At 39.4% G+C, this 12,433-nt stretch overlaps 1 protein-coding gene across 3 annotated transcripts in view; it reads right to left on the minus strand.

Annotated features, from left to right (window-relative positions):
- Positions 1-9,326: 9,326 nt before the first annotated feature.
- SWEETIE (HEAT repeat-containing protein) overlaps positions 9,327-12,433 on the minus strand; it is a 198,277-nt gene continuing 195,170 nt past the window's right edge. For 2 of the 3 annotated variants that reach the window (XM_087393941.1, XM_087393939.1), the window contains exons 45-48: positions 12,259-12,405; positions 11,579-11,743; positions 11,093-11,221; positions 9,327-10,848 (exon numbers count right to left, since the gene is read on the minus strand). In XM_087393941.1, coding sequence (XP_087250067.1) covers positions 10,009-10,848; positions 11,093-11,221; positions 11,579-11,743; positions 12,259-12,405 — 1,281 coding nt within the window. In that variant the 3' untranslated portion in view covers positions 9,327-10,008. The remainder of the gene's footprint in view (positions 10,849-11,092; positions 11,222-11,578; positions 11,744-12,258; positions 12,406-12,433) is intronic. The other variant, XM_087393940.1, reaches the window with a different exon arrangement.

The raw sequence follows: 12,433 nt of genomic DNA on the forward strand, positions 1-12,433 counted from the left end.
GAACTGTCTTACCACTTTGACCTTATCCTATCCTTCATTTTCTTTCACCATAGTCCCTTCTATAATTGTAGCTTTTGTTTGCTCAATAGGATCATCCCGCTACTTTTGGCTCTCCCAAAACTACATTTTGCATTTCAACTTCTTCTTGCTCTGAACCTCTGTAGTCTTAGTTTTTGCCTTACCATCTTTGCGTTTGCACTTTTTCTTCGATTTTGGCTTCCGGATTCTTCTCCGAGTCGGTCCTCCTATCTTACCTTCTATGGCTAGGGGAGCTGCCTAAAGATTTGTAAGTTTGAAATGGTCAACCTCATTCTACCTTGGTTTTTCCTTCTACATATCTAAAGTGTCACTGTAAAGAAATACAATTTTGAAATGGTATTTTATGCTTGCTTGATAGCCCTCCGTCTCCACTACTTGCACTTTGGTTATTAAAGGAGATTCATCTTCTAGAATGTGTGTGTGTACACACACACACACACACACACACACACACATGCACGCACACACATGTATGTATGTATGTATGTATGTATTTGGCAACTCTCTTGGGTTTCCTTGTTCTCTACATATCGAGGAAGCAATAGTCCTTTTGTTTTTCTTCTTTATAGATGAGCATTTAAGTGTAATACATACACATATCCTAATTCTTGCTGCTGCTCATTGAAAATATTTTAGTAAGTCCATTAAAAAATGGATTAGGATCTAGGACAACCATGGCCTATATGTTTATCTTTCAATTTAATATGGTTCAAAATGTGACACATCTCAACAAATGCTTGCAATGCAAAAATTTGAAGTATTGGATTTGTCCGTTACACTTCCTTGTTGTTCTAAATTTCCTCCTGGCTTGCACTGGATCTGCTGTTGTTTGAAGCCGCTACCTATCACAAAAGGTCCATGATTTAATCTATTATCATAAGGTTTCTTTTTTGTTTTGCCATACTATCTCCAAAGAGACATTTTCTTTTGTAGTCTTTCTTATAGGAGCTTATGACCTAGGATAGTTTTTCATGATTAGCTCTTAGCAGACAATCCACTTTCGTGCGATCTATTCTTGTAATGAAGCTAGACACAGCCGAGCAGTAAATATAAGCTTAGTTTAGTAAAACCTCTCCAATGGCATTTTGTGATATTTTGGATAAATTCATGGATGTTGGTTTTCACACGTGAAAATCCAAGGTTATGTACTTATTGATACGGTTGTGGGAGCTTGTCAAAGGCCGTGACACACATGCCTCTCTTACCAACCAATGCGAGGTAAGTAATGAGAATAAATTTGATACATTGCGGCATCATTGGGAGATGAGTGTATCCACCACATTGATGGTATTCTAAATGCAAAGGATGCATGGGAGGTACTTAACAAAGCATTCGGGATATATTTCCGTGAGTCTAAGGTCAAGGTTTTAATGCAGCCATGTAGCCTCAAATACAACCCCAAGGAGTATCTCACAGTCACCTTAATAAGTATAAAAGAATCCACCAATAATTAGCTATTCTTAAATGTACGCTTGATGAAGATGAGGAAAAAACTATTAGGAAGCTATCCTTCTTTCAAGTTGTGATGTGAAAGCCTATAGTACCCTCATGGAAACATTGTCCAATATGGACCACCTCACTTTTGCATGATATTGAGGCCTATAAAGAGTAAAAAGTTCTACCATCTCAACAAGAGACCATATGTTTTACAACAATAAGAGAAACTACCCATAGAGTACTCCAAGAAGAAGTTGTACTTTTTATGGTCTCAATAATCATGATGATAAGGATTTCCTCAACAAAGTTAAAACAAGTTGGCATACATTAACTCACTTGAGAATATTTCAGTCTATCACCATTCAATGAGAAATCCCCCCAATGTTTTATAAATATTTCATCCTTAATTTTGATCTTTGTTAAAAGTGGATATTGAAATGAACCACTGCTAATTGATGCAGATCACGACTTGAAGCGCAATGAAATATAGTACAAAAGTTGGTTTTCTAAAGGAAAATGTCCACCAACCCTTTCGAGCTCATGTTATCTCAGCCTTCCTTCCCTCTTCAGGTATCAACATCCTTGATTATAAAATCTGGGAATGCTCTCCACATCTGGTACATGGATTCCCAAGTAGCCTCAAATAGAGGTAGACCATGCCATGCAACCAACACCACGGGTATCTTCCAATTGCGTACTTGCATTGTCCCTCGGTCCAAGATTCTTGTTGGTTTGCACCTTGCATTATCCTCTATCTCTTGAAACAAGACAACACCCTCGATTAGTGAGTCACCTGGGTGCAAAAACTTCTTTAAGCAAGAAAAATGAAACACTAGGTGCACCTTACAACCTTGTGGTAATTCTAATTTATAGGCCACCTTGTCTATTCTTTTAGAATTAACCACGGCCCACAATATCGGGATGCTAACCTAGCACACTCTCATGTAGTCAAAGACTTAGAGTGTGAAGGAATTCTCAGGAAAACTTTTTCTCCTTAAATTCTCTAACAAGCCTATTTTCATATGCATTCTATCTATAGCTAGGTGGATGTTAGCTCTCGCAAGTGCTAGCGTCTCCCACATTTAAACTACATACTCACGTCACTACGCACTTTCTGAAATATTCCAACCATAGTTCAGCTCGAATGGATTCTATCATTGTAGGCAAATTCTAATAGTGGAATGTTTTCTATCACTGTAGGAAACCACTTGATATTGCCTCAATGCAACATATGCTCTAAGCATATCCTCTAAAGTCTGGTTGACTATTTTTGTCATACCATCTGTTTCAGGATGATCCCACTACTCATTCCCAACTCAATCCTTAGTGCCTCAAACATAGGAGTCCAATATAAATTTAATGTCCTTGTTTGACACTATGGATCTAGGTAATCCATGCAGACGAGCTATATGTTTAATTAACAAATCCACTACTTAGGGGCACTAATAGACACCCTACTCGAAATGACATGAGCCATGGTAAGACAATCAACCACCACAATGATAGAATCATATCCACATTGTGTCATAGACCAGACCCACTATTAAGTCCATGTAAATACTCTCCCACCTACCTAGTGGTATTTCGAAGGGCTGTAAAAGTCCAAGTGGCTTCACCCGCTCTTCCTTACTCACCTGACACAAAAAACAATGTTATTCATGAATATGTTTTTTCATTTTTGGCCAAAAGAAATCTCACTTTACGAGATCATCATGTCTTCCTGACACTTGGATGTCCCGCACACAGGCTATCATGGCACTATTGAATGACTCTTCGCCTAAGATCATTTTGATTAGGTACTACTACCTTCCCATTTTGTTTTAGTATACCATCCGCTATGGTATATTTTGCATAAGTTTGGCCTTTTCTGGATGCCAAATCATCCTTTTCCTTAGGTTTAAGCACATAATCCTTAGTCCAAAGGCTTTGGCCAAACTCGCCCACCTTTTGAGTTTCTCTAATCTTGGCCATTAGAGCACTCTCATAATGTGAAACTCATATTATGCATCATGCGTGACAACGCATTAGCAACCTTATTTTCCTTCCCTCTTCGGTACCGAATCGTAATGTTAAACTCCTACATGATTTTTGCCCATCTAGCTTGGCGGCCTCTTAAGTTAGGTTGTTTATAGAAATGTTTCAGAGTATCATGATCAACATCAACATAGAACTCTGAACCATACAGATAATGTCTCCATGTTTTCAAAGCATGGACAACGCCATACAACTCTAATTCATTAGTTGGCCAGGTTCATTGAGAGGGAGAAAGCTTCATAGGTTTCTACGAAAAACCATCGCTAGGGATCAACTATTTTGAACACCGGTCTTGAGACCATGGCTTGTTTTATGGTGGTTAAACTTTCTTGTTGATTATATTCCCATATAAAAGGTACTTTATCTTAGCTCAGATCAGTCAATGGCGATACTATCTCGGAATACCCTTTGACGTGCCTCCGATCAAATTCGACAAATCCAAAAAATGATTGCAAAGCGGTCAAACTCTGAGGGATAGGCCAAGTCAGTATCACAGCCACTTTTTTTGGATCCATTTCCACCCCCTCAGGAGTAAAATAGTGAATCCTAAATATTCAAGTCTTACTATTCACATCACATTTTTCTTTTTATTTACATACAGACTGGCTTTCCTCAAAGTATTGAATACTATTATTGAGTATTCGCGATGCTTAGCATTACTTCTGCTCAAAACAAGGATATCGTCGATAAAATGTATTACAAACTTCCCAATATGCGGGTGTAGTAAATCATCCATAATCATGATGAATGTAGTTGGAGAATTGGTAAGTCCAAACGGCATTACCAAAAACTCATAATGTCCAAACCTCCCTCTAAAAGCAACTTTATGCACATCCTCGACTCTAATGCGGATCTGATGGTAGCCACACTTAAAATCTATCTTGTTATGGCTCCATTTAATGCATCTAGCAAGTCATCGATATGAGCCATCAGATACCTATCACTTGAGAAACTGGACTGAATCCGCCCCATCTTGAGGTATTCGTCTAGTTGCTTTCATACCTCAGCTTCTTGAGTAAAACGTAACCCATAGAGAAGTCTATTTACAGATTCTACCCCCGAGATAAGTTAATCTTATGCTGAACATTAATCTTTGGAGGTAACTCGTAAGGTAATTCATCCCTAAAACAATTAGAGAACTCCTTTGCAATTTGATCAGCCACCTTGGCCATCTCCCTAGCTTGGGTAACATCAGTCTAGCTGATGGATCACCAATCGGCTCTACTGATGCTGTACAAAGAAACATAAACTCTTCTTAAGCTTTTCAAACTACCATTATGAAAACTAATGGTCCCTGAGGCGAATCCTTTTCGCATCACATCATTCATCTTGTACTGATAAATGCGCTTTTTCCAACTATGGCGAGATTCTTCTTAGAATTCTAAGCCTTACCAAGGGCTATATTTGTGTGAGCAAGCCTGGTCATTTCAAAATCCAGCTTCTCCACGTAGTCCTAAATCCAAAGTTCCAACTGGGTAACCCTTTGATTCCATACTTAAGTTGAACTCCCATCTGCCATCTGGACTGTATATGCATAGTCAGATGGACAAGTCTTTCATTTCAGCCTCTTTACGAGTTTGGAGTTAATGACATTGTGCGTTGACTCCGAGTCAAACAACATAATGACGTGATTGGCCACTTGTCTCTTCATCTTAATTAACTCCGTATCGCTAAAGGCTGTATATCCCGTTGCTGCAGGCTTTGATAGGATATTATCAATTGCCTTATTTACTAACTTAGCAACAGACACGCATAACAAAATAGGTATGGACTTCTGAGAAGATCTTACTCGTTGAATCTACATCTGTTCGGCTCTGGGACTTCCTCCCATCTCTCCATTGTACTCTGAGATCACCATCTCAACAATCCAACGATTCTTATTTCGCGGATAATCTTTCCACTGATGAGGCTAAAGGCAACCAAAACACAAGCCTTCTCTCCTCACTTTCTTTTTTTGCTCTGAGGTCCAAGAACATTTTGAACCAGCCTGGGCTGCCATTGGAGTTACTTTTCTTTTCACCCCAATGGTGGTACTTGGCATAGGAGTCTCAACCGGCTTTACTTGCTTGGCTTGGCCATTAGGCTGAGAGACACTTCCTTTACTAACCCCCTTCTTCTTAAACCCACTTTTCTCTGGATACTCATACCAAGTCCTAACTTGCACAAACCCACTTGGTCTGTTTCCTTTGGCATCTTGATAGTTCAAGGCTATGGCAATCGCTTCATCTAGAGTGTTTGCGTACTTAGTCCCAACTTCCATCTTAATGTCCGAGAATAAAATCCTTTACCTATACCGAATGAGGAAGAGGTTAATAGACTTTCATTACACATTCTTTGAATTTATCAATGTATTCAACCATTGATAAATTTCTCTGACGAACGTTTCTATACTGATCCGAAGCTCGGGATGCTTCGTTAGGAGGCAAGAAGTGTTTTCTTAATTCTTTCTTGAACCCCACCCAAGTAGTGGACGCCACTCCATCTCTTTGTTGTTTTATCTACCATCTATCCGTTGCCTCATTAAACATGTGAGTGGCCTCGCAGATTTTCTTCATGTCATTTCTGATTTCACAAATGGCGAAAGCCTCTTTCCCATTTGTGCAACCAAGTTTCTATGACATCAGAACCACGGTCAGACATCCGACCAGAATACTTTTCTGGCCTATAATTGGCAATATTAAGTACCTTAGCCCTCCTAGAATCAATTGTATGAACACTGGTTTCAGGCTCCATTGGAGCTTTTCCTTTTTCTTCAGGAGATGGTCTAGTAGACATACTGTGAACCATTTTTCTAAGCTCGGATTGCCCTCAATTTGCTTGCAATGCTGAGCCAAAATCTATTGTAATGCATTCTCTAATAAGGCAATTGTACCAAACAGTGTGTGGGCTACAGGGCCCGACACCTACGAGATCGACCAGACTTTCAATTCCACAAGATTCACCCTTGAGGCCTCTTCTTCAACCTCCATTGCTATAGCTTTGCCTTTATCCATAGTCTTAAACCTAATAAGTTTAATCCTATTAAGGTTGGTTGGATTTTTAAAATAAAAAAAACACTATCAAGCTAAAATTTGAAGCAACTCCAAAACTCCTTTGCTATACATGCATAATCTAAATATTCACAACCAAAGCTAATATGCTTTTTCCTATGCTAAAAAAATAATTGAAAATACCTACTGCTGCAATCATGAAAACCTTGAAATTTTGTAACACAGACATGCTGAGATTTAGGTAAAGAAAGGAAGCCCCTTGGTTGCCTTGTTAGCACTGCCTTCTAGGCAACGCTATAGTTACACTTTTGTTAAAAAGTGTCCTGCACAGTTTCTTGCCAAGTCGCCCCCTTCCATTTTGGTTTAATCTCTCTCTCTCTCTCTCTCTTTCTCTCTCTCTCTCTCTCATAGTTTGCACTTCCATCCCAGGTGTGCAAATTAATCATCAATCATCTTGACAATTGTTTTCCTTTAACAGAACCAATTTGAAGGCAGTGCTCAGGAGTACTCGTACTCACTTGTTTTAATCACGATCCGATCATCGAATAATCAACTCCTCTTTCTTTTATGATTTGTTACTAATTCGGTTCCCTTTGAAGCAGCCAACCAATCTAGCTGTCAGCACTTGAATGAACACTGGATTAGAGATCGTGGCAAGATTGTTTGACTTGAACAGAAGGACTTGAGCGTAGGTCAGCAACAGTAAATCTGTGTGCGCCTTACGATCACCCATTCAATGACGAAATAGAGGCAAAACAAATTCCTTTAAGCACTGATCGCTCCAGAACCAGTTACAACCTCCCAGCCCACGTGGTGGCGTCATGCAATTCTCGATGTCGTCCCCATCCATTACATTGTGTCACCCGTCAACGTCTGTCTGGACCTGTTACGTCGACGTACAGAATTAAATCCCACAACGCTCTTGCTTCTGTCAAACTGCCTTCCACGAAACTCATATTGATTTCTAGTAATTCTTAGTCAGTCAGCCAACTCGACGTGCAGCTCAAATCCTTGGCCTCAAATTGGATATTCGAATTGTACGTACCACCAAATCACAACGATCATCACACAACCTGCGCTTTAATACCAAATGAAACGAGCCACTACTAATTGATGCAAATCACGGGCGATGACACATAGTTGTTCCACCCAACCAATCTCAATGTTAGCAAGCTCATAAGATTCTCACGTATGTTCTTACACACAAAGCCCACAATTCCTTGGACGATTCTACACGCCACATGTCACAATCTTTGGGTCATTCCTCGGTGCACCATTTACCCCTCTTGGAGTACCATTTAATTCCATTTGCCCCTTGGCAATTACATAGTTTGATGCCCCTAGACCCCTGACCTTTAGAACCATCTAATCAGTGTCAATTTGCCCTCACCAAGGACCTTGACATTGATTCCTTTAACCATATACTTTAAGGGCAATGAAACATTACTGAAATATTTCAAAAGAAGATAGACGAGACAAAATAACGAGGTCAAAAGGTTGAAAGAATTATCATTATTCTCATGAAGGTGGTTCTTAATCAAATTTTCATTGCATTTTGTAAAACCATGAAAGAAATTTAGTTTCTAGTATGACAATTGTTAACATGAAAAAGCTCCTTAAAATATTCACTGATTATATTTTACATCAACCAGAACCTTGTAAAGCTCTTTGTACTCAGTCCAAATCCAAGTATATATTATTCTTCTCATGTAGCTTAGAAAATTCTTCCACTTGCATCAAACACTTATTCAAAAGAGACATGCATGTATTCTAATTGTTTTGTTTGTGAGATGTTATGCACCAAAATACTACAAACATCATTCCAAGTCAAACATATACATAGTGATCTTTGAGCAAGAGCAAGAATATGACAACTTTATGCGAAAGTGTCCTTTAGATTTCAAGACACCTCTTGTGGCTTGGCATATTGCAACACATCCTTCCCTGCTTATCCGATTTCAAGGCACCTCTTCCAAGTTGGCATATTGCAACACATCCTTCCCTGCTTATCCGATTTCAAGGTACCTCTTCCAAGTTGGCATATTGCAACACGTCCTTCCCTGCTTATCCAATTGCTTATCTGATGTCAAGTCCCTTCTTCCGACTTGGCATATTGCAACACATAGAGATGTTTAAACAAGAGCAAGACTAAACGAACTTATATTGAAAAAGCTGCATTCAACGTAGGTGGGAACACATTGCACTCTGCGCTACACCTCCCACTAATGACATATTCATACAAATCTTTATCTGCAAAATCATTGCAAACCCTCTCTGCACTTTACAAAGATGTGAACCTGCTAGTTATTGATGAAATTTCTTTGGTCGGTCAAAACACATTTATTGCAGCTAACGTGCGTATGTGTGAGATAAAGCACAATCACTCTAAATCTTTTGGTGGTGTGGATGTCATATTTTGTGGAGATCTTTGCCAAGCAAGCCCAACAAAGGATGCATGGATATTCTCAAACAAGCCAACAATGTTATCAATGCTACCATCATTCTGGAAAGACAAAGAAATGTACTATGAGCTCAACACACCAATGCGACAAAATGACAATGAGTTTTTAAAAATCTTAAATCGCATTCGACTAGGTACTCAAACTTTGTTAGATATCGACTACTTGAACTACCATTACCATCGACATCCAAAAGAAAAAACCCAAACACCATATTTATATTTTACAAACACTGCTAAAGACACACAATGATGAGATTTTCTCTATGTTGAATACACAAGCACATTTGCTTGTCTCAACTGATATTAGGCACAAAACATGCAACAAAACAATCAACATACCATTGAAACCAAAAAGTATTGGAGGATTGAGCCATGATACCTCCTGCACAGTAGGAGAATGAATCACTAAGTCTACAAGGAGAAAGTCTTCAAAATGAGGAACGACAAAGATTTTACCCTTATGAAGGGGTAGAGCAATTCATATGATTACATGAACAAAGTGGTTATATTGGAAACTGGATAAAGTACGAGCCAATGTTCCCCTATTGGTAAAGACAGGAAATGGCTGCTATTGGCAAGCTTCCTGATTGAAATATTTGACCGTTCACAACTAAGCATCTGATAAATCTCGTATATGAGACCTTTCCAACAGGCACCAAATTTTACTGACTGCAAATGGATCCTAAAATTGCACATTACGTTCAACATTGCATCATAAATTCACATTGATCGATATGGTACATTTGTGCTCCAACATCTGAAGTGCTCTACGTAAACTTTGAAGTCCGTCACCCTCCTCCAGAAGACCTATAGGGTCTGTATGTCTTGGAGAATTGATGTCACAGCCAGCTGAAGAGCTCCAATTGACCTTCTGAAGAAGAGGAAGTTAGTCGCTGTCTCCAAAGAGCCCACAGATGTTCCTGAACTGTTCTTCACATCTTCAGAATTGCTTTCACAATTTCTCTGGAATCTTCTGCAATTGTGCTCTGTAAATGTTAATTTTCTGGAATAAGTTATTGCAGAGTCAACTGAGTTCTTACTTGATAATCATTCTCCAATCTCATCTGCCTGAAATTTGATTTCTTTTTCATCTGAAGCTTCTCGTGGCCAAATGCTAGACTCTTCTTCTCCATCACTGCCATCTCTGTTTTCTGGATCCTGAACATCCTTTCCATTATCTGTGTCTTCATGCAGCAACCCTAGCTCATCTTTTGCATCAAATGCTGTGTCATCATTTCCTGAGTGAGCTCTCTCTTCAGAAGCTGATGTAACCTCAATGCTCTCTGTGCCAGTTGGAAAGAAGCTGAGCTCACCTTCTCCCTCTATCCTTAAGTCATGGCTTGCTGTAGGAAGGTGGTCAAGATCTGTAGAAGGCCCTCCTTTCGATGAATTAATCATATCCTCTCCATTAGTCATTAAGTCCACATTTCCTGAGCGAAACTGTGTGCTCCTTGTGAAAGCCTCTTCTTTGAATAGGTCCACACCATCTTCAAGATGGATCCTTGCATTAATGCTTTCAACCTGAATTTGAGAAACATCTGCCGACCTTTCTTCATAAAATGCGTCGAACTCATTCTCTGTGTCAACATCGTGATCTTCCCTACCCATGATATCTTTAAAGGTCTCTGAGGAACTGACAACAGGATGAGACTGAAAGTCATCCCAGTCTTCATCCTCACCCTCTTCATCATAACTATCCTGGGCTTCCGATAGTAAAGCTGCAGGGTGTTCAGTTTGGTTGGAGGAACTTGAAAGTGGCTCTGCATATGGCTTCAAACCAGGCAGTATCGAAGGAATAACTAGTTTTTTAGCAGCAAGGGGAAAAGAGGGAACTGGAATTGGCCTGGAATTGGAATCTTGCTGAGAGACAGATGCTCGCACAATGTCCTGCATCCAAATTGCAAACAGTGGCAACTCTTTTCATTTGCAGAAGTCAGTCTGTTTTGAAATTTATTCCTTGCCTTACCCTAGAGTAAAAATATTTCATTGTGCCTTTCAAGACTACGGGATTTCTCATATCGTCCAATGGAGAATGCATTAAAATTGGAATGTCTTTGAAAAGGATAGGGTTCAAGCAAGAAAGCTACATAGATTTCATTGCTACGATCTAGAGCATGACAATCTCAGTTACCTGTAGTTTCTGGCGTAAGTCAATTGGAATCTCCAAAAGCACTGATCTGAACTGACCTGCACAACCAGGTTGCGAAGCAAGGTGTGTGACCAATTTCACAGCCACATTTCTCAGTCCCGCTGCAATCTGCTGGAGCAAACAAAATAGAGATCCAATTGCTTTACATCTGCTAAAGCTCACATCTTTTTAGAAATCATGCAAGTTCTACAACAGTTGATCAGTAGTACAAGAAGTACGAATTTTGCCTTAGAGTTTTTAAATCATGAAGGTAACAGTATTTTTGCACATAAGCCACACCAACTATGATATCATAGGTGCATTCATTATTAGGAACACATGTTAGTAAGACCCAGTTCTGCAGATCCATTGTCTAGCATTTTAGCATGCCAGCCATTGATCCAGTGAGTTATATATACCGTGCACTCTTTGTTTCTACTGTCTTCAGGAAAGGGCATATAAGGCTTTCCTCTAACAAATGCACTATACCTGAAAGTCGTCCTTCATATCTGCTGAGGCAGCAGTAATTATGGCAGGTAGAAGCAAACGGAAAACTTCCAATTGTGCTTCCTCATCATCGACTAATGAATGTAGGAGTACCAATAGCTTCAAGCTTTCACCAACTGATGTTGCTGCTTTAGTGGTCAAAGGAACCTGCAATGCAAATAACATAATGAGCTTTTAAGAGCATGTACGTTTTCAAACCAAATCCAATTTCACATTCTGAGTGAGGGTCAATTATGCCAGCTACAGAAGAGCACAACACGCAAAATTAACCAAGGGCGACATATCGGCTTTATGCCTTCTCAAGGATTATCAAGTAAATGAAACACATCTTTTTCCCTTGTCATAGACAACTTTGTGCACTTGCAAATATATTTTACAATTAGCAGCAAAATGTGAGGCTGTACTAGACCAGGTTTTCATAACCGTATAAACATTTAACAACGTCTAGATATTGATTTGATTATATCAGTTGTGAATCATTATCAATACAGTATCCATTCAATCACATGCTCTCAAATTAGCACACAATATATATGTCCCATGCCAAATTCAATAAATTTTAGTTCAGCAACTTGTGGATATACAAGTACATGCAACACAGAATATTCAGATCTTCTTTATGTATGGACCATTCAGCCATGTAATGATAAACTGATCAGGACCTTCATTGAGGTATACACCACCATGACAACAGCTGCACCAACTTCCCGCATCAACAAGAGAACAAGTTCATAACATAATCCTTGTTTGTGTTGAGCTCTGCTTGTCTGTGCCAAAGTTCGCAGTGCCTGGAGGCCAGCCAGCTGAGCCTGCAACAACCAAGATATTAACATATAT

Source organism: Dipteris shenzhenensis, chromosome 22 (genome assembly GCF_047967505.1).
Source record: "Dipteris shenzhenensis isolate YYH24624 ecotype China chromosome 22, Dip_SZ_1.0, whole genome shotgun sequence".
Taxonomy (NCBI): Eukaryota; Viridiplantae; Streptophyta; class Polypodiopsida; order Gleicheniales; family Dipteridaceae; genus Dipteris; species Dipteris shenzhenensis.